This window comes from Ascidiella aspersa, chromosome 1, assembly GCF_963924565.1.
Source record: "Ascidiella aspersa chromosome 1, kaAscAspe10.2, whole genome shotgun sequence".
Lineage (NCBI taxonomy): Eukaryota > Metazoa > Chordata > Ascidiacea > Phlebobranchia > Ascidiidae > Ascidiella > Ascidiella aspersa.
In genome coordinates this window covers 3,466,974-3,494,843 of record NC_139447.1, presented here as the reverse complement: position 1 = coordinate 3,494,843, position 27,870 = coordinate 3,466,974, and the positions used below count along the sequence as shown (strand labels likewise).

At 36.9% G+C, this 27,870-nt stretch overlaps 2 protein-coding genes across 2 annotated transcripts; both read left to right on the top strand.

Annotated features, from left to right (window-relative positions):
* Positions 1 to 582: 582 nt before the first annotated feature.
* LOC146166585 (calcium-independent phospholipase A2-gamma-like) lies at positions 583 to 10,028 on the top strand. Its single transcript, XM_083391016.1, has 10 exons — positions 583 to 1,560; positions 2,043 to 2,207; positions 2,297 to 2,451; positions 2,632 to 2,793; positions 3,224 to 3,339; positions 3,919 to 4,030; positions 5,277 to 5,406; positions 6,259 to 6,457; positions 7,591 to 7,659; positions 9,059 to 10,028. Exons 1-10 carry the CDS (start codon positions 583 to 585, stop codon positions 9,199 to 9,201), a joined length of 2,229 nt encoding a protein of 742 aa, XP_083247142.1. The 3' UTR covers positions 9,202 to 10,028.
* A 2,774-nt stretch (positions 10,029 to 12,802) lies between these two features.
* On the top strand, positions 12,803 to 17,606 carry LOC146166584 (uncharacterized). The gene is made up of 5 exons (XM_083390993.1): positions 12,803 to 12,940; positions 14,678 to 14,790; positions 15,426 to 15,605; positions 16,014 to 16,143; positions 16,743 to 17,606. Exons 1-5 carry the CDS (start codon positions 12,803 to 12,805, stop codon positions 17,604 to 17,606), a joined length of 1,425 nt encoding a protein of 474 aa, XP_083247119.1.
* The last annotated feature ends 10,264 nt before the right edge of the window (positions 17,607 to 27,870 follow it).

Below are 27,870 nucleotides of genomic sequence, written 5' to 3'. Positions count from 1 at the left end.
AAAACGATTAGCTATTTGTTTATGTAAAGCTGGTGTATAGTCCAATCAAACTTCTACAAATTCGTTACATATTTATGGCTATCAAAGTAAGACTGAATACATAGTTTTGGTGTTTCCAGTAGAGTATGACGATTTAGCGTTTTTAGTCTATCCAGTTCCACTGCTTCTATAAATAATATAAATTTGATGAGTTAGTAATGGGCGCTGTTCCAAATTCCTATCACAACGCATATTTTTTGGGTTAGGGTGCTGAGGAAAATTATATGGTTAAACCTAAATGTAGAACGCAAATTGATGCTAATAATAAAAATGTCAAAGCCGTTTGATTTAATAAACATGACATTTACCTGTTCGCAAAAGTTTCGCTAACAAAATATCAATTTTATTAAAGATTGTTGATTGATATTTTTATGGAAGTTATTATGAAATGCTGGGTATTGTATTCCAAAGTGATCTTTTACCACAATACTGTTTTGCTGTAATTTAGTTTTGCTGTAAAAAATCGGTTTATTTAATTGGAAAATCTTTTAAAGACCTTTAAAAGGATTGTTATTAATATTCTTTATTTCTAGGTGATTTATAATGGCAGCCTCAATTCTCGTCACTTCCCATTCGCTGCAAAGTCGTCACATCTGCTTGTCGTGCGCAAAGCCCAGAAAACACATGGAAACACAGATGCAGCAACAATCAAACTGGGCCAGGCACCAATCAAGAGTCGAACTACGAAAGCAGTCGTCGCCTGCTGGCCTTTTTGCTTCAGGAAAATGCACGCTGTTAAGTGTTACGTACAACGGCCGAAATTGCATGCAGCTGACTGTTTTGCTGCCCGCTCGTACACTGAGCACAAAATCGCAAATTACCTCCGCTATCAATCAGTTTGTGGACTACACGCAGAAAAAGATGTTGTCGCGCTTGAAAATTCCACACCTCGCAACTTCTGTAAATCAACCTCAGACAAAGCAGGGTTGGTTTTCGGGCAACAAAGCCAAAAGTGGACCTCTCGTGTATTTTTCGGATTCGAATGCACTAAACGAGCAAGTTCAAATAAAATCATCACCTGAAACACCAAGTCTTGAAAATAACGATACCTCTTTTGACGATGTGCATCAATCAGAAAATGGTTCTAATGTTCAACCTGATGTTACTATTCCTCATGAAAGCTCCTTGAATGAAGAACTTAATTACAAATCAAACTCTCAGTATGATTATCTGATTGAGAAAGTTGCAAAGGATGAAGTTGTCCAAGAGGCAGAGCCAACATTGTTGTCTTCTGTTAAAACAGCCGTCGAAATGCCGGTAAACAGCTTTTTCAGCTTCATATCGCAGTCAAACTTATTTAAAAAGGGAAGTACAGTTTCCTCGAGTCAAACCACAGATGATTCTCAAAGTACAACCGAAAGCGATAAAGCAGAAAAATCCACACCTGACCCTCCCGTATCGTTGTTAGAAAATTTGTACCAGTTTATTCCGTACATGTTTTCTTCAAGTGCACCGGCTTCACCGAAAAAAGATCTCGACAAAGAACTGGATGAAGCAAAGAAGATTGCCATGCGCATTCAGGTAAGAAATTTAACTAACTGATCAATTTCCAAAAGTTTAATATTAATGCAACTGTTCATGTCATAGTTTATAATACTTCTATCAGCATTATTAACCACAATTTTATTACCAGTTAATAACACAATATGAGAAGGCAATAATAACACAATATGAGAAAGTATAATAACACAATATAAGAAGTAACAGAGCTGATCCAATACCAAATTAATATAGGAATTTTAACTGTGATTTACAATTAAATTCATAATACCTAACAACTGGAGGTAAATTTACTTCTTACAGCTACAGCAAATTTGGGCCTAAAAAACTAAAAAAGTTGCTTTTTAATGTTATAAAGTTTTCTAGTTTATTATCATTCAGGAAAATTGCCCGAACAGGTGGTCGAATCGTTGGTACTTTAACAAAATTTGGCCAGAAAAACAATTCCATTGAAATTATAAACAATGCCTGGCAGCAATAGTATATTTAATATCATTTTTCAGCATGAAAAGGCAAAAATTGCCCAAAAGGTAGAAATCAACAATCGGACGAGATACTTGATTCAGAGCATTCGAGATGCGAACAACCTGTCGACCATAGCACTTCACGTTCTTGATTTAAAGAATCATTTGTTGAGATTTCCTGACACACGCATTGCTGCCGTAAAGGTATTTAAAGATAAATCAAATTTGTTGTGTTACTGATTTTTTTTAGCAAACCATTCATCAAAATAGCACAGCTTACGTATCTTTTACAGGAGAATGCTGTCCGAGAAATCATTCATGTCTATCGCACAACAGTGGACGAGGAAATCTTGCCCAACTTAAGAATGACCCTGGCGCTCCTCGGGGCCGTTGACCCCCCAAAGCAAAAGGGAATCAGGGTTTTGTGCATTGACGGTGGCGGATGCAGGTAGGGTCCTTTTACCTTTACTTTCAAAAAACCTACATGCAATGATAAATCAGAAAATGGCACTTTTGCAAATTGGATAGCTTCTAACAATTACTGCTTATAAATCACCAACGCTTTCTTAATTATATATGTCTTCTTTTTTCTTTTTTCCTTGCAGTATTTTAATGTGTACATTTTTAGAGGAGTTCTGGCGGTGGAGATTTTGCGGCGTCTTATGACATTAAGTGGAAAGCCGATTCATGAGATGTTCGACTACATTTGTGGAGTGAGCACTGGAGCTATTCTCGCATTTCTTCTCGGCCTTAAGCGAATCTCTATCAATGATGTAGAACAGATTTATAGGTAGAAAAACATATGTTTTTAGCAATGATGTAGAACATTTTTATGGGTAAAGATGTATATTTGGTTACACTATGCGCGGATCTGTAATGTAGCTTGATAATGAATTGCAAAGCCAAAATGGCCGAGTATGTTGCGTTTATGTTATTTTTTACTCAAGTTATTGCTCATAATCGGAGGAGATTATTAGTTTCAATAGCTTAACGTTATATTTTTATGACAAAGATTTGAGATTTGACTTATATTTATTTAAAAAGACTCGACTTGGGACTTCTAGCTTTTTTACGAATGATTTGGGTGGGACTTCAGTCATTTCAAAATGACTTGTTTACAATACTGATCATTTACCAAAGTCATATTTCGGCAAATTATTTTTTCTTTAAGTAGGTCACTTAAAGTTGAATCTTTTCTCACACTTGTGTTTTTATTGCAGGAGTCTTGGTTCCGAAGTTTTCCAACAGAATCGAATTGTCGGCACTGGTAAACTTATCGCGTCACACGCATACTACAGCACTGAGACACTTCAGAAGATACTCAAAACTGTGTTCGGTATGTTTAACGTTATGTAAAAAACTTTCCTATGATTAATATTTTTGGAGCATAATGGTTGGAAGTTGTAGTAAGACGTAATAAGAATATTAAAGCCCAAACAGAAGTAGGTATCATTTTGGACGTTTTAAATAACTCTTTATTCGTTTTCAACATAGTGAGAAGGCAGTGGTGTTGAAAATGAATAAAGAGTTATTCGAAACGTTCAAAATGATGCCTACTATTTTCGGAATAATGTTTTTGCAAGAAATGTGAAATGAATTTCGTTGCCGTTTTATTGAAAAAAAAATGAACTAAGTACTTCTTTATTGACTAAAATCAGTTTTATCATGATATATAAAAGTTAGAAATACATCATTCAAGTTTTCAAATGATTTTATTTTGTGAGCACAAGATGATGTGTCATCTTATAAACAAACAAGCGGATTATTAACATAAGCAATCTTATCAAGCATACCTTACTGCCACGAAAAGTTACTCTTGTAATATGATTTGTTTTTTCAGCCGAAAGGCATATGACACCATAGCTCAACCTCAAAATGAATTTTTGTGTGTTTAACTGAATCTCGTTTTTTTAAGGGGACAAACTTCTCATTGAAACAGCAGCTGATGAGGACTCGCCAAAATGTAGCGCAGTTTCCACTTTGGTCAACAGACTGGTTCTAAAGCCTTTCGTGTGGCGAAATTACAGGTACTGTTGTGATCTTTTACACTTTTGACCCATTTGTTTAACTTTGTATTTTGAAAGTTTGTTGAACTTTAAGTTCAGCTTTGCAGTTTGGTGTTTCTGGATTTCAAATGTTCCCTAAAGTCTACAGGCCTCTTTAGTTTTTAATGTTCCATAGCGGGAATCATATACAAATTGACCATGTGGAACTTTAGTTTGTGTTACCGTCCGCAATTAAACCATATAATATGTTGTTTATTACACATTTGTCTGCTATAAACGTAGGAAATGTGACAACTACGTTAATTTAAAATATTTATTTTGGACTTGGCATCAAGAGTCTGAAATATATTGTAGTTGGTTAGTATGTCTTTTCTTGATTTGTTTAATACATTTTTGATAGTCATTAAATTTGTCACTAGGCTGTTCGAAACCGTTTTTCAATACGAATTTACCGGCCCTACTATTATGGAACAAAAACATATCGATTTAAATCGTTTATGTTCGACATCTGCTGTTGTTAGTGTCAGTTATTACTTGACCTATCACAGACATTAGCTCTTTTGGCATTTTAGTTTCAAGAAATATACAATGTCTTTTTAGGCAAGCAAAAAATAAGCCTTAACATTGTTTTGTGATTTTTTAATTGTTGTAAAATGCGAAACACAAAATGCGAACACAGTAGCATACAAATGCGAACACAGTAGCATACAAATGCGAACACAGTAGCATACAAATGCGAACACAGTAGCATAGGATTAACGAATACCACAAAATGGTTTTCAAGTCAGTTGACCCTTAACACTGTCTAATAAATCGATAACATCTTGTATTCAGCATTGTACTCGGTACCCGTTTTGACCTATCACAGACATTAGCTCTTTGGCATTTTAGCTTTCAGAAATATAGTATGTCACTTATTTAACACAATCTCTTAATATAGTTGCTAAGTTGGTACCAAACCTGGTCTATTCTAACTGACTTGCTACATACAAAATAAGATAAATAAGATAATTTTTTTTATAAATAAGATAATTTTTTTTATAAATAAGATAATTTAAGATAAATAAAATAAAGTGCGAACACAGTAGCAAAGGATCAACTAAGAACACAAGATTGTTTTCCAATCAATTGACCCTGTTTATACTGTTTGACTAAAAATCGACAACCTCTTTCTATAGGCAAGTTGGTAATTGGTTTCAAACCTGGTCTATTCTCACTGACTTGTTACTTACACTGCTAAAAATTCGACACAACGTCTTGTATTCAGCATTGTCCCTGGCACTCGTCTCACCCACTGGCCTGGCACATGCCGTGGAACCATGTGGGAAGCGGTAAGAGCGTCATCAGCTGCACCCGGGTATTTTGAAGAGTTCAAAAAGCACCACAACATTCACCAGGTGGGAATTGTTAGCTTAACAGCAGCTGCTTTTATAATAATATTTTTCCGATGATAATGAATTACAAAGTCAAAAATGTCGAGTAGATCGACATCATCTTGATTAAGACTTTTCGATACGAACTTGTATCATCTTCAGTTAATGTGACTGAAAAGCAATTCAAGCATCACTTATTAAAGGTGGGATGCAATTTATATCAAAAATTTCTATAGATAGAACTATAATATTTTTCTGATGTTTTTCAAGACAGCGACCTTCTAAACTTAATGTTTTAAAAAGACTCGACATCACTTGACAAGATTTGAGTCGTTTTGACTAATTGCTAAAGACGTTGACTGATGTTTATTGCCCAATACCCTTTCATTTTGAGAAACCTCACACATTTATCCGGTATTTTGTGAACGCAGAACACTTTGTCTGGTCCCTTGTGCGTGTTTTTGGGCGAAATAGGAGGTTTTTTAGTTCCTTGAAAAACAGCGCCAAAAAATTGAACCCGAGTCCGAGTTCCACTTCGACAAAATGTGCGATTTGGTCGAGCTTCGATTCCAGCTCTGACTCTACAGCCCGTGTTTTACCCATTACGTAACTAAAATAAAGTGGATATTCAGCAATCCACTTAAAGGAATGTCATATAATTCATCCATTCACCTTACACGGTTAGAAAATATTTTACCATTTGCTATTCCGCTTTAAAAATTTACAGTTTGAGCCTTATCAGTTTCGAAATGTGGTACTGTGCATGTGCACGTCTCCAACAAAATTAACGGATTACGTCGAGCTCCGACTCCGCAGTCCTGATTTAAACACCCAAGTAAATACAGCAACGCTAACGTTAAAAACTTTCGTGTTCAGGACGGCGGCCTACTTACCAACAACCCTACAGGTGTTGCGTTGAACGAATGCCACCTTCTTTGGCCGAACGCGCCCATCCAGTGCGTTGTGTCGGTTGGAACCGGACGCTTTGAACCCACCGTGGGTCCCACAAGCGAGGACTTTCTCACCCTCAAGGATAAACTACTCAAAGTTGTGGACAGCGCAACCAGCGTGTCAGGTATAAGCGTTTGCTGTGATTTTTTTAGTTTTTTTTAGAACATTTGTGCGTCGGGGTGTTTCAGCAATTAAAAATGGGTGTTTTTTGAGATTTTTTCTATAACAGGCTACGTTTTTATTATATATTCGGGCAATCTTTTTTGGGGCAATATATTTGCCGTTTGACAAGTCAGATATTATTTAACCCACAGCAATGTTTAGCTTGTATGTTCTTGATATGATAACAACATTCACAAGCTAACATTTTCGTCAAAGCTTGTTGATCAAAATGCCGGTAATTAATTGCGCATTACAAAGTCGATAAGCCTACACGAGCAGGAAACGAACCTGCCTGTGATGAACTAGTGTAAACATTGTCGCCGCTAATTCCTATAGGTTGTTGTATTATTGTCCGCTTGTCACTGTGTTTAGTGTATTGTGGATATTAGTATTAGACCACAGACAACGTGTGTGCTCAAAACAATTATACATTTCTACATCCTCAATCAGTCTAGTGATCTAGTTCTAGTTGTTTGCACAAGTCAGTGTTTCCTTAAAACCTTTTTCGCGTATTTGCGTTCCAAATGGCAAAAATGCGAAACAGATCTAGTTCCACACGGTTTATAATATTTTTGACGAAACACTTATTTTGTCGCCTCCTGATTTATTACGTTTTATTTGATTGCACAAGTGCGTACGTGCGCACACATTGTGCCCGGGTAAACTTGTCACACCTTCTTATGACCAACAAGCCATGTTGGGTCGACTCAAAGTTACTTTTTTATGATCAAAACCCAACATCTTGCTTTGGTGGTATACGAAAACATACCAATAAAACTAAAATAGTAACATTTTTAATGTTTTTACGGAGGGCCAATAATTGATACGTTGTTGTACGACGTTGAAAGTAATCAAGTGTAGTACGAAAATCCCTATAATTTTCTATGCAAGCAGTGAGTTTTACCAACTTTTCGTGATTATTTTTTGCCAATTTTCTGCGTAAAATCTATATTTTTAAAAGCATTTTAACAAAAAAAAATGTTAACAAAAAATATTTTTCCTTTATAGCTTTTATCTGGTTTTTGATTAAGTTTTTATGTTTAATTTTTTTAGCGAGAAAATAATCTAAATCTATTATTGTTTTGTACTTCACAGAGGTCCACACAGTGATGTACGACCTCCTACCAAACGGATCCTACTACAGATTTAATCCATTCATCAGAGGTAAGTGTACTGATATGCATAATTACATATATGACACGTTTGTTTACAATTCATGTTTTGTTAGCAGGCAAGTCTGGGAATAATGTGCTACAAATGTAATGACAATGTGACACGAAGCATGTGCCAATCATGGAATTTATTACTAAACATTTACCCTTTTAACCCGCCTTTATACAACCATGGGTACGGTGAACAGCTGATATATGTCTTTTTGACGTTTCGGCTTTTCAAAAGATGGCTCACCTACTATATCTAGTAATAATTAGGGCCCGCAAAAGTCAATAAAGTTAACATTTCCTCGTATGTCCACAAATCAAAGAATAAAGTTGTTTTTAGCACCTAGGGGACTGTTTTTAGTTTATAGGTTAAAATAAAGTTAAAATTTTTTAATAAAGCTAAAATTTGTCAAATTCTGTTTTTTGCCAAAGTTTTTGTGTTTCGTGAGAGTAATTTTTGTGAAAATCGTCGTGGAAGCATTGTAAATCAGGAACTGCGACACAACTAAACCATATTAAGCCATAAAAGCAGGAAAAATTTCACAATTCCCACTTGGATCAGCAGTAACTTTTATCGCAAATTGCCAATTTTTTTTATTTATTGTTACGTATTTAAATAATTCTTATAAAACACTTTATCTTCATAAACGCGGTCTTTTCGAAGATCAACAGTTTGGATTTTAGGAATAGCCTACTGACATTTTGTAATACAAAAATACCTAAGCAGGCTAAATCTAACGCCAGAAAAACCCGACGCACTTTTTATAATCCATAAAACACCTTGACTTTGAGACAAAATATTACGTTTGGGTCTGAAATCGACAAAATATTATGTCTCTGAGTAACTAGCATCAATTCAAGGAAAAACTGTGGCCTCTAGAAACAAGCAATTTCATTAGGTTAAAATTTATTAAAAATAAAGTTAAAAAATTTTTTTTTAGGTTAAAATAAAAATGGCCCTAGTAATAATAAACAGTTGTATGCCGACCTAAGCAAGGTGGCTCGTTTATTTGATCAAGAATTACCCGGCTAGAGTCCGTTTTTCTTGCAAATAAAGCTACTTGATATTAGTCTTTTAGGCAGGAGTGTTTTTGCTAAATAAAATTATAATTATTTTTTCGTTCAAAAGTGAAAAATCTATTTTGATAATTAATCGGTTCACACTATTTTTTGCTGAACATATTTTATGGTGATTGACTTGTCCTGGAAAGTTACGTTTAGTTATAAACGACTAGACTTGGAATTGAGTTGTTTTGCAAATGACTAGACTTTGACTTTATTTTACGCCTTAGTAAACATACCTTTCGTTTGTTTTTGTCACCATTCTTGAGTTAGGCGATTTTGAGTGACTTATACTCGACGATATAGTTTAATATACCGAGGATTTTTAAACGCTGTTGCAGAACAACTTCAGCTGGACGACTTCGAAGAGCACAAACTTGACATGTTAGTGGAAGATGCCCACCAATACATCGAGCTCAACGACTACAAGTTCAAGCACTGCGTCGATACACTCACAGGGGTCAACCAACTCTTCGCCGCCTAAACCACCATATTTAACCAACCTTGTTACTGAGTAAACAAACGGGATTAACAAGGCCACATCTGTCGACGATTTTTTTTCGGATTCCTCTTAGTAGGCCACTGCCACTTTTTGACTGTTATAGTCGGTAAAATGCCATTTGTATTTCGAGGCATGGGTCACAAAGAAAAAGTGTTTTTTTTACCTTGTTCTAGTGTCATTTTAATTGTGAGACGATCGGCGATTAATTTCAGTTTAGCTATATTCATTAGCTTGAAACTTGCCTGGCCTGTTATTTAGCCACATTAGGCATTTCGTTGTTGTGGTACTTTTGCGTTTCAGGTCTGGGATTGTTTAAAAACATATTTTTATTGTTTTACTCGATTTTTTCTTAAGGTCACCAAAGACTTGCACCAAAAATGCATTTAGCTCATTGGCTCACAACCTTCCCGGGGAGTTGTGTCGGCGGTTTTCTTATACCTCATAACACCATTTAATGCAAACGAAACACAATAATTATATTCAAGTCAACTTATTTATTATGTAAAGATTTGAAACATTTCGTAAGGGAAGTTCACCTTGAAAATACTGCTGAAACAGACTGCCCTATTTACTTAAAGGCTATGCTATTGACATTGGAGCCTAATAGTTTGTAGTAAGACGTAATAAGAACATCAAAGCCCATTGCCCATACAGAAGCAGGTAAAATTTTAAACGTTTTGAACAATCATTTATTCACTTTCAACTGTTGAAAACATACTTCTGTATGGGCTGTGATATTCTTATTACATGTTTTAACCATTGGGGCCCAAGCATAACGGTTTTACTATTCCAAAATATCGACTGTCAACTTAAAACTGCATTTTTCTTAATATTTGCAAGCAATTTTACCAGCCCTGTTAATTTAGGAAAATAAGTACATTCTTGCTGTCAAAACATGCGGTGCTGCTTTAGTCAATGTTAGGTTATACACTTTTTTCTTATTTATCGTTGTTATTTTTTTCTTAAACATTGCTTATAGTATTAAGGGGGCAAAGTCCGGTATTTTCGCTGGGTTTAGGAATTATTATCAACCTTAAGCCTTAAGGTCGATATAACGTTACCTCAAGCACGCTTGATACGTTAGAAAATCTATTTTTTTGTCTTCTATTTATTTTAGGCGTTTGTTGCCCTTAATAGCCTGACATATTTTTTTATCCTAGACGAAATTTTGTATATGCGAGATAATATCGGCTACAAGTTCGTAGAGGTAAAATATGCACCTTAAAAAAATGGGCACCAATTGTCACAGACAAGAAAGGGTTCTGAAACCTGTTTCTTCAAACTAATTGGTTTCGCAACTCCTTAAAGGTGTGATTCAAATGTAAAGTAATTACAATTATCGGCTTGTAGACGTGGCTACCGTTATGCTATATCTCTGCTATACTAAATTGTACAAAACTTTTTATGTTTTCTTTCGTTTATGCATGGCTGCGGGGAGCCTTTTTCCAGACTTTAAATCTCCGAAATGACACAGGTGTGACAATGAGCCCTTTCAAAACCAAAGACTCGCAGTAGAATATGTAACTCTGTGTCTTACATAAACACGTTACAGAATATACGCAACTGGAGTTTTTTTTTATTGTAAAACGCTGCTGACTTATTTTAACATTTTCATGGAAGAAACGATCTTGGCCTTTTTATGTTATAACATATTGAAATTGCTGAGAAAAGCGTTTTTGTGCCGCAATGTTCAGAACACTTTTATCCGTATTTGATTTTATGACAAATCTTTAATAATCCCGCTTTTGACCCGTTCCTACACAGAGATGAAAGAGTGTTCGATGTTGTGCACAATAAAACTAAAGAAGACAAACATAGTTTTGGGACATTGCCTCTTGAAAAAGCGGCATGTTTTTCTGGTACGACTAATTCTTTTTATTGAAACGCCTTTCAAAAGTAGTTTTTTTCGCGTAACGCCGTGCTGTCAACTTTTACCACTCCTATTGAAAAAGGTTGTGGTCTCGCCTGGGCTTCTTAGAAGTTCTTTTCCCTCCTAAAAATTGCCCTGTGTTGCACTGTGCCCCAAGTGTATCTCACCTTTGTTTATATTGTAAAAACGAGCGTTTAAATAATGATGTTTTTTATTGTGGACGTATTTTGCCGGAAAGAATTGAGGCCCATAACTGAAACAAGTCGTCGATTGTCTTGAGTTGTTTTTTATCTTGGCAAACTCAGGTTAGAAAGAACTTTAGAAAGCTTTAAAAATCTAAGGTAGTCTAACAATTGAAACACATCACTCCAAATGCGTTATAACTTATAACTTGACCTGGCAGCGTAAAACCCAAACATGGGGTCGCGACGTTCGGCTACATCCATATCTGCCAATAATTAGATTTTTGTAAAAACTACTTTTTTATGTTCAAGTTCGTTCCATCCAACCCAACAAAGACTGAATTATTACATCTAACGTATTTCTTTGGTTTCGTCTTATTGAACTGAATCATTGCATCATGGGCAGTATTGTCGGTTTGCAAGTTACTTCCTTCAATAAATCATGTATGAATTCAAGTCAATCTTGATTGCTGAAAAATACTGGGGTTGGTTACCAAATAATATTGGAGCTGAATAGTTGTTTTTGGTAAATAGGTCAGTGGTGTAAAACGTCAGTAAACCATTAACAGTTTCCTAGTAATAAATTAAATGTATTGAAAACTAGCATTTTTCAAACTAGTAATCCGTATTTTGGGTCGCCGAGGTGTTCACAAAACTAAAATTTAGGTCGCACTTGAAAAGTTCGGGAACCTCTGCATCATGAGATATGCGTTATTGAGCTGTAGGGATTTAATCGATACATGGAGTTTTTTGTGGTTGTGGTTCTGAGTAGTACTGAAGAAGCGCTGAAGAGCTCTCAGCCAATTTCGTTTTATTAAATGCTGGTCGAAATCAACACCATCAATCGCGCTTATTGTCGTAAATAGAGGCTGCGCTACGGTTTCGTTCGAATTATGGAATTGGTAACTTTTTCAAAACAGCGTTGCTTGCTGTTGAACTTTTGGCTGTAACAGGTAACGGCAAGGATTTTCAGTCAAGGATAAATGGTGTTTTTTAACTTCTCATGGATTTTATTGATAAATAATAACGAGACATTTTATTCAGCGCACAAGAATATTCCAGCCAGTGGTTTTATAGCTTTTAGTAAAACAATGTAGCAATAAAACCAAACCTAACGTAGAGCGCGAATTTCGCCAATAAAAGCGTCATCTATTTAACCTAGACCTTACGATCTGTTTTTGTTTATTCAAAGATTTTTTATGCAGCCTATTTTTGGTCGGTCCAACGGTTATGACAGCCTTGCAACCTACGTAGACAGAATTTACCTTAAAGACCAATAAAAATCACGCCTAGCGTTGGTCATCATTAGTTAGCACCGATGTCTGATCGCAGCAGCACGCCGTCCAGTTGTAGTGATAAAAACATTGGGCTTTTTTTTAAGTACTGACTTGGAAATCATAATATAAATTATAGGCAGAATCATTCTGGTGGTATTACTCAGGCTACCGTATGTTTATAGCGATTACTACAAATTAAGTTTAAAAGGTAAATACAAAAATCCACGCCTGGCGTTTGTGAACGTTAAGCACTGATGTCTGACCGAAGCAGCACGCCGTCCAGTTGTAGTGAGAAGAGTAGGGAAGAAGCTAAAGGAGCTGTGAGGAACAATGGAGGAGCCGCAAAACCAAGGACTTTTCGCATCCCATCTCACAGTGAAAATCTACTACAGGTCAGTCGACGACAGGCGTGGTTTAAGGGCGCCCATGATATTTTTAGAAATGGAGTTGTAACAAAGTTACATCTACACGTGGCGTCACTGTGTTGTGTTCTTAAGATTACCGTCATAAAGGAGTAACCTTAAGAACACTACACACTGGGCTCTGGTCTAGAATTCTACCACAGCGTTGAAACAATTATTAAAGCCATGCACAATATTTGGGTTAGGTTGTCGGTGAGTGTTACGGTCAAGTATTTTATATTCATTATGTAATAATATTTCTTAACGTTACCCGAAACCAAAAGCTAACCCAAATAATATGCGTTGCTTTATTATTTGAACGCTGTTGTAGGATTCTAGACCAGCCCAAAGATGTTAACGATAAGCGAAAAAACACATTTTGCCTAATTTTGGAGGGTGCAATACGCACGACACCATTTGGCTTAAACAAATTTATCAAAAGATGGTAAGACAGACTGCAAACCAAGTTTTTTTTCAACAAAATATACTAAAGAGTTTTCGCTTGAAATACTGAGAGCAGAAAAGCATGCTTGGTACACTAAGATGTGTTTTTAGTTATTAAACAATTTAACACAAACCTCGTCAATTACAAGATCATAACTACCAATCATATTTAATACATAATATTTAGAACATGCTTCAGTGTTCTAGCCTGGCCTAGCTTGCACTACAATCCTGGGCGCTCTTTCACTATTGTACGTAAAAATTAATAAAAAAAATTTTTCTTCAAATGCCGCATACCACAACACATATTGTTTGGGTTAGGGTTAGCGTTTGGTTGAGGGTGGGTCAAGTTATTATTAATAACAAACATAATATTACTTGACCCACTGTTACAACAAACTAAAACGTTATCAAATAGCATTAGTGAACGTTATTTTCAAGTTAATGTGAGACAGACAGCCACCGCCTATTGCAGCGACTGTCGGCTAAAACTTCGCAAAAGAATTCTCTAGAGAAAAGCCCAAAGCCGCTGAGAAACGACATGTATATAGCCAATACGTAAGAAAAAGAACACGAATGTTACGTCATATTTGACCAATAAGACTGGCCGGCACTCTGAAAACAGGGCTAGGCATTACAGCGGCTATTCTAAGGCCAATTTGCAGCGGGAGTCAGACGCCAGCGAAACAAGTGGCTTGTTTTGCAGAACGTGAGAAAACCGCCCGCAAGACTGACAGTTATAGATTACGAGATTAAAGGTTACATGTCAAGTTTGAAACGAGGCGAGAGAACGCAATACGGAAAACGTTACATCATGAAATATTATATTATTCAACCAATAATACATTTGATTATGTGAAAGCTAGAACGCGCTAATCTAAAGCCCTATTTAAAAATTCGTAAGACAACTTAATATTAATATGAACTCTAAGATTTGACTTATGGCAATTAACTAATTTGGGTGTTTAAGTGTTGATAAACACGTAACACCCACCCTCACCCAAACGCTAACCCGCACCCTAACCCAAACAATATGCGTTGTGGTATGCGGTATTATTATTTTTTTTTTGCTTCACGTACAATAGTGAAAGAGCGCCCAATCCTGATCAGGCTGGCTGGCTGATTTTGGTAAGCCCCTACGAAGGCATCTTGTGTAGGTTCCGTTATCGTTGGCCAGTACGACTCTAGAATATCTTGATCACGGAACATATATATTGTACTGTAAATTGTATTTCATTTAATGCTTCAGTTAAGTTGACCTCTAATTTTTTGTGTACCTCACAGTCGCTCAACCGTCAACGCGCCAACGGCGAGTTCTGTGACATCACAGTGCTAGTGGAGCATCAGCGTTTCACAGCGCACAAATGTGTTTTGTCCACAAGCAGCGCTTACTTCAGGTAAGACAAACTAGATTTATTTTCGCACTTTGACATTAGATTATAATTGCAATTAAAGCATTTTATTTTTCCATATAAATTGGAATTTTTTTTCAAATTGTATTAGAGTCAATTAGAACTACCGAATTCTTTGAAAAGTAGGAAATAATATAGAATCCGAACTAGAATTTACATTTAATTATCCACAAGAAATTTAGTTTAAATCGCGAATTATTCTCATAAGCAAACATTTCTGCGGTAATATATCTACATTTTAGCGTAGCCTATGCTTTTTAGACTTGAAATTTTTACCTAAATGTCGTTCTGACCAACGAGCAATAATTCAAGCTCTTTGTTCCGACTTAAAGACTAAAAACGCCGTTCGCCAAATAGCAATTTTTGTTTCACAAGTTGGAATACAGTTGTAATTAGCTGCAATTTGTTCCCATTCTTTAATTAAACAACTAGAATTTTCTAGCTTAATAATGAATTGCAAAGCCAAAAAGGTCGAGTAGATCGACATCATCTTGATTAAGACGTTTCGATACGAGCTTGTATCATCTTCAATTAATGGCTTTGCATTTCATTATCAAGCTACAATACAGACCCGTGAATAGTGTACCCTAGAATTCTCTGACTGTCCAAGTCTACTTCAGGTCGCTTCTTTCCAACGAGAACGATGGTGTCTTCTTACGTCACGTGACTGCCGACAGCTTTGCCGCCATCTTGGATTTCATGTACACTTCCAAGTTACAGATCGAACCGACAGCTGTGCATGATATCCTGGCAGCAGCCAAGTTTTTGCAGGTCAAGGGGGTCATCTCGATTTGCTGCAGGTGCACTTAATGTTTAGTTTTGGCTTTATTTAATTTTGCGTTTGATTTGAAGTAGGTTGCATGTTGGTGTTTTACACCTTTTTCGATTTTCCTGGTATTAAATGCTTTTTCACACGATAACGTAACACGGTGACTTAAGCCGCTAGTATAAAAGCCGTATATCGTAGAACGAAACGCTAAAAAACGCTTGGTCCGGGTCTTGGTCACACGTTGTCAGTGGACGCTGGTCACGTGCATTGTGACGTCAAATTGGACAATGTAGTGGGGTAGGCTAAGATAGAAAAAAAAACTTCCTAGCGCTACAGTCAACGTATCTATCTTGCAATCGCCAATCTATTTACCATACACAGAATTAATTTTCTATGTTTAATATATTTTGCATAATCAGTTGTTCTTCTTTTTAATCAGATACCTTGAATCCCAAATCCGAACCCTGGCCCGCGATTTGGACGAACACACAAAAGACAACCCGCAGATGATTTCAGTCGACGGCGACTTCTTTAAAAACCAGGCTCCAAATCAGCTGCAGCCACAACAGGTGAAGATTTTGTTCCAGTTTGCTCGAAAATCTGAAACCTTCGTATTTCAGTTTACAGTTGGCCGGTGGATAGGAATGTCATACCCATACTCGAAATTATGGGCAAAAGCCGATGCTAAATTACGTCATTAACATGGCCGACTAAGCTCATCACATTGATGACTGCATTACAATTGATTTCCCTTTTCAATTTAATTTATTTTTGATAATTTTACTTTTGTAAAAAAGTATAAAACTCAACGTTGGATCACAAAACATGCCCGAGTGTATCTGGTATCGGCAGCTATACTTTCTTAATATCGTAATATCGGAGTATCGATACGATACAACTTGGCATCGGGTATCGTCTCTCATCCGGTTTTATCGGACATCCATAGGTAACAGCACCATTTAAGTTAGGAAGATAAAGCAAGCGTTAAAAGACCAAAAACCGCAAATTGTTCTTTACTCTTATATTGTCTGTGGTTAGTGCAACTTTCCATGCAAAAAATATTTCAACTCAAATACGTATTTCCCATCGTGTAATCGTCATTCTAGCCGAGCTAAATAATCGCAATAATGTCATCCAATAAGTACTATAGCATTATATCTTACCACAGGTTAACTACAACCCAAACCAGCAGCAGCAGACAGGGCAGTACCTTGCCTCTCCACGAATCCACGACCTATACAGCTCACCCAACGACCGTACAGTGGACAGCAACAACCTACAGCAACGAATGTCAGTGGCCGCTGCTCCAATGGCAAGCTACAGCGGCCAAGCGACCAACCTGGTGCCTATGAACGCGACAAAAGCATCTGTACAGGACTTGGCACTAAACGGCTATGGAAATTATCCACTCACAGCACCGCGGAACGACGGTACAGTCATTCAGCAACCTCAACAGCAGCAGCAGGTTTACCTTCAGCCTTTCCAGGAGGCCACGTTCCGCGCCGACCAGCAGCGCTTGCCTCTTAACCACCAGCAGCAACAGCAGCAGCAGCAGCAGCAGCTTTGGCAAGGCGACTACAGTAACCAGCAACAGCAGCAGCCTTTGTACCAGTACGTTGGCGCCCCAAAGCCTCCAAGCGCCTTTACAAACGGCCACAACCCTTTCAGCATCGCGGCGCCACCGCCCCGGGAACACCTGCCCCTCCCCCCGATCATGAGCAAGCGGAACCCGGGTCTCCCCACGGCCCAGTCGACCGGGGGCAAGGGCAGGAGGCCCCACCTGCAGCCCCGGCGTAAGGGGGACCACCAGGCCGTAAGTGAAAGCGCCGCTGCCAAGTTCAGGTTTACACCCAACAAACCTACAGGTGTAAATAGTTTGGGAGGGGAAGCTAGGCAGGGGGACGTGCTCATGTTATCGTCTGCCAGACCCGCCGGTTCCGAGCGGCGCCGTTTCGGCGGGGGAAGTCCCGACACGGTGTTCGACGTTGAGGCTGAGGATAGGTATTGGGATGCGCTCTCCACAGCCCGATGAGCATATAGGGGTAAATTTAGGCCTGGAATATTTTCATTGCCGAAGACAAAAAGTGCAGTGTAAATAGAGTTTTACATTTTTACGTTGTCAAAGTAGGTTGTAATGAATTACAAAGCCAAAAAGGTCGCGTAGATTGACATTATCTTGATTAAGACGTTTCGATACGAACACATGAAGATGATACAAGTTCGTAGGGAAACGTCTCAAAATAATGTCGAAGTTTGGCTTTACAATTTATTATCAAGTTACATTAGATCTGTACATAATGTACCCATTTATCAAATATCTTTGCACAAACTAAATAAAACGCATAGGCCTAACAGCCAATGTAAGAGCGAAAATACGTCAAACAAGGTAAATTTATTTGGCAGATCATCTATTAAGTTAGGTCAGGTTTGACAAGGTTACCTGTTTTTATGACTTCGTCATCTATAAAAAAATTTCAAGCGTTCCGGCAAGAAATTATTTTGAGCTGGTTTTAGCCCTGACAATGTCTTATTTGCTGGTTTAGTGGTGGAAAGAGCCAGCCGCATGTCACATTGAATATCCAAGACACTACGCTGCTTTGTCTTTAGAAGTAGCAATTGTTGAAAGCCCACATTCACAACGATATGTTGCAACAGCAATGGCATGACAATTTAATTAAGCTTAGGGTGCAAATTGCTTAAAAATGTGGCCAAACTATCTTTCTCAAAGCCCAATCCGGTTTGTCGTCTCTCCTTTGAGTTGCCGTTTCCCCCTTTAGGGGGCCACGTTGGTAACCCCTGGTGTAAATGATAATAGGCCAGTCATCGCGTTATCTTATAAAAACACGCCAAAACATGCCTGGATAAAAAATACGGCCCTGGGCATAATATTTAGAAATAAAAAAACTTAAAATCGTTGAAAAAAGGGCGACGTATTCGTGGACTCTTTTAAAAATCGGTTCAACTGGTTGTTTCTTTTTGTTTTATGAAGAGCTCTTCAATGTATGCCCCGAGCCGCTACAGGCATCGCTGAGAATAGAGAGAGAAAGGGAGAGAGAGTGGAAAAAAACACGAAGATCATGGAAAGATTTTTGCGTAGCAAAGCTTTGCCGCCATTATAAAAACTTGAAACTAATATACATTAAGGATCAGCCATTCCGGAAGCGGTCTATGCCTTCCTTGCAAATATATCCTTTTGTCAAACTGATATCGGTACTAACACTGCTAGGCTATCTGCTGTTCTTATGAGTCATGAATTTTCAAACTATGCAGTAGAGCTTATATGACTTTAGTTTGGTTGTTGGGTAGGTAGGTGGTGTGGCCGGGTGCTGTGGTGTGGGAAAAGTGCTTTGTGGTTTCTTGACCAATGTACGTTTGCTGTGACTAAAAATAAACTTGTTCCTTTCTACAACTAGTGGTCATCGGCAAAGTTGTTCTGAAGTTTTACTTTTATACACCTAATGGCACAGAAAGCCATCTCAGACTCACCGAATCTGTCGATCAATTATACAGGCAAAAAACAACTAGCCCGCAGTGAGGTTCGAACTCACGAAAAGACGATAAAAAAAAAAAAAAAAAAAAAATAGAGAAAACATATTTCATCTATTAATTTATTATCAGCAATTCTTTGCTTTATCTGAGTATCTTGATAGCTATATAACCAGATCCATCGGAATAACCAGATACATCGGTGTATTTTGATCACATGTTAATTGTATACCGAGACGGTCGCTCTACCAACTGAACTTCACAGGCTCAGAGAGGAGCAAGTCGAGAAACAACCATGACGCCAATGCTTGCTACATTGTGTTATTGATTGGAACTTATGTAGTTACCAATTTAATAGTTTATAAACTAGTTGCTATAGCAACAGGGACGGACCTAAAATTGTTTTTCCGAAGGGCCATAAAGTTTTCAGGAACAACGTCACAAAGTTTCGTTGTGACGTAACCTCATAAAACAATGAATCCTAAAAAGACCTGTTGTTCTCGAGCGAACTCGTGCTCTAAATGTAAATGAAAATTACCTTAATTCGGTTGAAATTGGCAAAAATTCGTGTAAAAGGGTACGTGACACGCTGGGTACCTGAAAAAGATTTTGATATTGCTGGCAAACACGTGTGTTTAATTTTAACTGACATGCAGTGTTTTTTAAAGGTGTTTTGGGGACCGAAACGTTCCTCCAAATTTCTCCAGCGGTTTCCCAAATTTTGGACTTGCAACTTTTGGTATTTAAATGAAACACTTGCGGTCTCTTAAAACTACTTAGCGGTCACCCAAACCAAACCTTAAAAAAAACCTGCTGACATGTATAGTCTATCTTAACTGAAATTGCACTTCGTCGAGTCTATGACCTTGGGACTGAATGAATTTGCTTAAAATTGACCAAACATAGTAGAAAAACAAACGTTCGCGAATGTTTTTTTGGTATTTACACTGTAAAGTTGGCAAAAAGGCATGGCCTGGCTCCGCCTCTGTACGGCAATTGTTAGACTGTGGTTTTATTTGGTTTCTGTTAAATATTATGAAACATAACTGATTTGCAAATACTTGACCTGGACTTCAATCATTTTTAAATGCCTTCTTTACAAGAGAGTGTGCAGTTTCGGTATAGGTTATTTGCCGAAGCGTTGAGCGCTACCGAAATACCTGTATTTCAAACAATTCCTCAGTATGAGTCGCCGTTTAATTGACTGGGTCGCCGACTGCAGTAGACGTCTTGTGCCCTTCTTTAATTGTGACTAAAATTGCACATTTTCGCACAACTCCAAACGTACGGTAATAACAAGTTCGTTAGCTTATTTGTTTTATGTCGTCAGAGTATGGCGTCATATTGAGTGTATTTGAGATCCTAATTTTGCCACAGCATTTCAAGTTTCTTGCGCCCGCGGTTAGAAATAATTGCCCACTGGTTTAACCCAGCACAGATCAATTGGCCAAACACGTTATTTTTACATTTACAGCTTTCGCTGCTAAACGTAATTATAAGACTGTCAGGTATGCATTTAGTAACGCGGCGTCCGCAAAAGCAGCGTATATAATTGTGCGGGAGAAAATGCCCTATCTGGAAATCTGTCGCTATTTTAGCCCAACTGCAGTTTCTCGTCTCTGTTTAACGTAGCAAAAATAGAATTTATACTTTGACGTGATGAAGCACGGTTGTGCAAAAGCTTGTCGAGAATTCAATACAATCTGTCTTTACATAGTGCCACCTGATTAGCATATTTAGAATTAGACAAATACAGCACTTTACAAAGATGTGTATTTTGTGTATGTTGGTCTTATTCCTTTAAATAGGGAGCCCATGAAAGGTCGTAAGCCAATGGTTTAGAGAATTGTGTCAACGTTTATTCCCTTACGATAAGTTCTTTGATATTTTTTTCCATGTCAGCTTTTCATCTAACCTAATGTCTCTGTGCGGCTCACAACAAATTCAACAGTAGGTTTTATTTCACCTCGAGTTTAATAGAATGTCCCTCTTTAAAAACCTGCCGCTCTTCAAAGAAACGAAACCGCTGCAAAGTTTTTTAAGTCAGTTTACCGACCGATTCAACCGGTCAAGCAACTTGAAGATAAGCCGGATAGAAGATGAGATGGTAAACAAACATGATAACATGCCGGTGAACTTATCTATGTTAAATAGTAGCGTTTTTGCGATTACGACTTTATAACTTGCGCCAACTCCACTGCTAGGAGGTGTAATTCATGAAAAGGTTATTCAAAATAAAAGTTTGTAGTTCAATATTGAAGAATTCAGCTTCGAACGCGAGTTAAACTGCACTTAAAATAAACTCGGAACGCGGTTCATGTAATTCTATTTTTAGTTTGTAATTTTGGACTGCAATTAATTATCTCACAAAATATGTGTGGATTTAGTTTACATGTTTCCACTTTTGGTTAAGAAAACCTCGCGCAAACTTTAATTGGATTTTTTAAATAAGCTAACTTACATAATGTGTTTTGGTTGATAATTCTATTTGAGATTATAACTAGGATTTTTTTTAAGTAGCTAACCACATACTGTATTTTAGTTGAATATTTCTCTCTGACTGGATTATAATTTTTCCTTTATATAAAAAATTGTGCATTAAAGTTAAAACTATGGTCATCGAACGAAACATAATATATACAGGGAAATTAAGGCTAATCTGTTGGTCAAAATGTGCCAAAAAGAAACATGAAACATGCCGGTGGCCTTATCTCTCTCAGACAGTTGCATTTTTGGCCATCACCGACTTAATCAGTTAAGCCATGTGGTTTCATGTGGCGATGACAACTTTCCATTTAAAGTGAGATTGCGACCTACAGTTGCACTCAATTAATCGCAGCCATAAGCACAAGTGCGTCAATCACGATAATTGCGAAAAAGATTATTTCAACCACGAACTAAGTGAGTATGGGCCATTCGGCTCAATATGGATTTAACCGCACGTAGATTAATTTAAGAACAGGTTTCTATTTGAGTTAATAAGCTCTGCAGCTAATTTTCATGGAAATAACTTACAACACTTGGACGAACGGTTTATCGCGAAAATTAGTATTAAAAATACTAAAATAGATCACCGCAAAATGTATTTCAGTAAACTTTCTTTTAGAATATCATAAAAATTGCACTTTTTGCAGCTTAAATTAGTCGAAGGGGCGTGTTAAATTAAAAATGCCTATAGTTGGATTGAAAGCACATATATTTTAGTTTGTTTTTGTGAAACACTTGCCGAAATGTAACCAAATAATAACAAAAATTGCATTTCTAAACCATTGCGGGAAAACGATTTCCTTAATGTTAATACTCACACCTTTTTCGTCATGCCTGGTATACATATTTTGTCGCACTATAGACTATAGCAGTGTATCTTAACCTTTTTTACTTGGGTGCGCACCTGGAGACGTATGAAAACGTGGCGGCGAACCTTGCTAGCCAAGCGAGCGCGAAATTTGTGAGGTGTACCTCTATTTCTCTTAAATTGCTCGCAATTTTTAAAAATAGGCTTTATAATTGCATATCTTAAAAGAGACTCCAGCATTGAGACCAAAAACGTTATTTTGTCCATTAAAGTCTTATTCCGATTAATTTTGAACTTTTTTCGACATGTTTTTTCCGTTTGCTCGCGGTGTACCTAGCAACCTTCTATGGCCACCGGTTGAGAAACGCTGGACTATAGAGCAGGGCTTCCCAAACTGTGGTCCGCGACGACTGCACAGGTGGTCTGTGGCGGTATGACAAGAAATTAAAAAGTCACACATACACGTGGTAAAGTACGTACCCTTTCAAAGATAATTGCCGCAGTTATTCACAACTTAATGATTTCGAAAGCTTTTGCTATCCAGTAACGTAAATCTTACATGTTGCGCCTTCGTTGTAGTCAAAAAGTTGTTTACGAAAAATTCTCGTATTCCTCGTCTATGACGTAATAATATATGCTTATCGCCATTCGAAAAAATACAGGTGTTTCACATAAAACACAAATAACGTATTGATGATGTATGCAGAAAGAACCAATCGCATCCGTCTCGTCAGTTTTTTTGTGTGTTATTTTTGGCTTTGTATTGCGGTCCGCGAAATAACAGATTCATAAACAGTGGTCCGTGGTCCAAAAAAGTTTGGGAAACCCTGCTATAGAGGATCTTCAAAATTTCTCGATTTACATTGATCCATTTCATTAAAAAAATAATCTACCACAGTACACTAATACATTCAGCAAACTAATGCCAGATTTTAGAGCAGAGATCATAGAATAAACACAGACGCTTATAAAGAAGTGTATGGATATTTTCCAGCGTTTTAAATAAATCTGTATTCATTGTCAACATTGTCAGATTTGCATTTTATAAATTAATTGCATAAAAACAGGTCACTGCAAGTCCAAATAGACGCACCTACACTGAAATGTTGACATAAAAGCATTCGTTGTTATAACTGTGTGTATTTGCATTTAACTAGAAGAGTATCTTCTTCAATTGATCGAGAATAGGTTTACGAAGAATTCAGCTACAGTTTAACCAGTTTATTTTCTTTGAAGTGCTTAAATCTTTCCTTTTTCACTCTTGACTTTTTTCCGCACGATTTGCCAGTTTACTACTGAAGCTTGCAAAGTAATAAGTCCTTTGATTTCGCACCCAGCGCTTTTGCTCACCCTTGGTTGTGCAAAATGTGTTTTTTACACGAAGGTTGGACTCGAGTTTTGTTATACTGACCCTACTTCAGCCAGCATACTGCATTGTGGGTAGTAACGTCAATCATGTTGCAATCTTGTTTGTTTTTTCATCTTGATGCTTTGCTTGTTGCATAGCCGTCTTGAATTTGTACTTACCTTGTACCGAGTGTTGCACCCGAACTGCAAGATCCCTACTTAACAGCCTTGCATTGGATACCTGAACGCTACACGATGCGTCGAATAACTGTATTAAAGCAGTTCGAACACATGGGAAATAATAAAGGCGTAAACGGTATGCGGCCCGCAAAAAGGTTCGAACGTTGAGTTGTCATTTTGAATGGTTCCCTCTGACTTCCCACATTTTTTGCCACAAGTCTAATGATGTGAAAAAGGTTGTGACTGTGAGTGCAGGAGATGGCCAGAGGTAAAAAAGTGTCAATGTAAAACGCGAAAATATAAGAAATAATAGGCCTACAGATGAAATGAAAAATGCCGCAAGAGTGAAGATAGGTGAGAAAGCAAGTGAAAACGCAATGGTGGAAATAACAAAACGAATAAAACATTTTGTGTAACACCGATTGCCCTGGTTGCATTGCCCTGTAAAGCGAAGATTTTTCCCATTTGGGCACTGTGTGACGCTTTACTGCTGTACTACAAAAATAGCTGGCGAACAGGTAAAAAAAAAATAAAAATAAATATGCTTTGGTAGCGGTTTGAATCTTGATGCTTTACGCCCCCACAGATTGTATGCATAACCGTCTTGAATTTGTACCTTTCTTGTACCGATTATCCTGCTGCCCTGTAAATCGAAGATTTGTCTTATTTTGGCACTGTGTGACGCTTTACTGCTCTAATACAAAAATAGCTGCCGAACCGGTTAAAAATAAACCTACTTTTGTTGCGGTTGTATGAAGTCCGGCAAACTGTTGACTAATGCAGCCTGCAGGCGAACCAGCAATCACAGCATCGCTATAAGCATATGTCGCATATTAGGTTAAGGCGTTATCGCTCACAAAAAATCGACCGCTGGTCGTCGGCCAAGTTAGAAGGTGAATCAGCGCAGGAAACCAAACTATATTTTAAAACTTTCCTGTTGCCATTTCTTTCGAATTTACATGAAAAGGTATTCGGAAAAAAATGTTTCGAACACAGTTGATAATTTTATCCATCTATTTTTTTATCTTTTTAACGACAAGATTCTGGTTTTGCGTACGTCGCGTATCGTTAACGTTCTCCCATTGGGGCTGTTATATCTTTCTTATCAAGGTTTAAACTTTAAACAAGTCTAAATTAATTAAAAAAAATCAAAGCATAATGGTTGGAGTAAGCGTAATAATAAGAATGATCAGTTTTAAAGAGTTTTCTGAGAATGGGTGTTTTGGTTTAGGGTACTCCTTATAATAAATAAACCATGTAATTAGTGACCAACGAGCATCTCACGAAGTTTAAGAACGACCAGATCATTTACTAATTATTCCCAACCATTTTAATCTTGTTGTCCCGAAAAAACACTATGGATATTACCAAGACCTTGCGGGGTATTTTCTGCGATCGGTTAATGAATAAAGTTAAATAATAATAAAAAAGTCATAAAAATTTAATTCAAGGGTGAAATAATAAAGCGACTGATACGGATTCAGCGTGCAAAAAGCATACAACTACCTGTACATTTTTAATTGGCTCTTTGGGTCTTCATCCACAGTTAAAAACTGTTTGTATAGAAGCACAGGTGACTTTATGGTATAGGGAAAAAGGAGGCATTTGAATCGCTGTCAAAAATATGTATTTCTGTGTATTTAATAGCAGAAATTGAAACAATTGTTCACTTTTGAAGGCATGGTTTCGACCATAAGTCACAAAGATTCTCATAAAGGGCAGAATAAGGACTGGAGATCGCGGACCTGGTATAAAATTTTATGTCGAACTTTGTTAACTTTTATGCATCATTAAATGAAGGATAACCTAATATTTTTTTATCAAAATGGTTGCAAGCTTTATTATAAATTGTCGTTCGATTTAAATATTTTTTTTAAATTTAGTGCATTTTTAACATTTTAATTATGTTAAATCTTATCTTCATTTAGGTAAATATGCCGCGGGCAACAAAATTAATCCAACAGACCGTAATTTGGCGATCCCTGGTATAAAATATTCAGTTTTTCTGAGGTCCGACTGGTTAGTTTACCAAGTAATATTTAAAAGCAACTTAAATAACGAAGCATTCAGTCATAAAAGGGATGCTTCAGAAAAAGTAGGTCAAAAAACCTCGCCTTCACCGTTAGATCGGATTAATTATACGTTTCTTCTAACCTAAAGTATTTTAAGCGGACCGCTTTTAACCTTTGAGATTTGCATTAAAGTTTCAATTGTAATCAACAGTCAAGCCTTTTGAATCCGCTTTACGTTTTGGTTCGGTTCATCTTTTTCACCTGTTTAAGAAGCGCTAAGCCTTTTGCTTAAAATACACATTTGCCGTAATTAGCGGCTTTTCCGAAAGTTTAGTTCAGTTTTGAGAACGGCTAGACAAGGCGAAGCTTGGTTTTTGAGAAAACCAGTGATGTACTTTACGCCCTAATTTGTTTTAAGCTTTTTTTAATACCGGTGATAACAATTGCTCTAAGGCAGGTCATTTCCCTTTGACGTGTATAGTTAAGTATGAGAATTGGCACTTATTAAATGGCAGTCTATGGTTAAAGTTAGGGAGAAAATACTTGTGTGATAACAAGAAAATATATATAAATTACTCTACATGGTTTAATTATAAAACATGTAGAAACAATAATAGCTTGAAAAGCGCACCGCTTCGAACAAGAATCAGTCAGCAAGGAAATTCTCTTTAATAGAAATATGCATTTTTCGCAAATACATGATTGGCATCACCAGATTATCTATACAAAAAATTAGTAAAAAATATTAAAATATTAAAAATGTAAAATAAATTAATAAAATATGTCCAAGACTAACACGGACAAAGATAAGCTGCGTTTAACGCCCACCACTAAAGTAAAAAGGAATAAAGAATAAAAATCATGATGCGTGAAATGCATATTTATATTAAGTTTTAGACTTTGTTGACTGATTGTTATTCGAAGCGGTGCTCTTCAAAAGCTATTATTGTTTCTATTCGTTTATTTAATTAAACCATGTAGCGTTACCCATTTATGTATATTTTCTGTTATGTGTTCGGTCGGAGGGCAAGATTCTGTTGTTGAAACACATGCTAAGCAACAAATAAAAACTTATTAAATCGTACTACAGTAGCTGGGAAGTCACTAATCTTCCAGCGAACCCCGTTAAAATGCAGTTCTCGGTATTTGATAGATCGATAGCCAGATATTATCCTGAGTGTTAGGAGAAAAGCTAAACGAACGTGCCGTGCAAAATATTCAGTGAAGGATATTTTTGACAACTGTAAAACTGTTGGTAGGGTTTGAGTGTTGCTGTGAATATCTTTAACCTTTTAATTCATTTTGAAATAGTTGATTATATCCTACAAGCGTGTTGACACATACATTATAGTGCAGGCTTGCACTACAGACATTATGCAAATCTTGCATTTCGTTTTTAGGCTGTAGACTTTTCATATGCAATTTTGTTTCTGTTGTTGTTGTTGTAAATATGCTGCTTTTGCATTTTTATTTGTCTAGCACAGGGCTTCATAAACTGGGGTACATGAACTCCTTGGGGGTACGTTGACTAGTTATAAGGGGTCCATGAAGCCCTAATTGAAAACTATTAGTGTATATTTGAAAAGTAATCATTAAGAAAAGTGTTGAATTTAAATAAAGCGTTTTTGACTCTTAAAATTCCTTACCTATACATCTCTAAAAATCTTGCCTACACTGATCCACGCGAAGAAGAAACATTTTTTAGGGGTCTGCGCTAAAAAAAGTTTAGGAACCCCTGTTCTAGTATATAGATAAGGTGTGAGGGTTAAAAATATTTAAACGTTTTTTAAGTCAATTAATCTCGCAAAATGTTAGATTTTTAAATCTCGTTTTGGCTGTAGTGCGGTAAAATGGATTTATTTTTCTGGCATTAAGATCAAAACGTTTTTCGAATGTCGAGTTTAGTACTCATAATTAATAATTAAAAAAATAAAATTAAGAAAATATTAGTTGGAGGCAGACATGGACAACTAGAT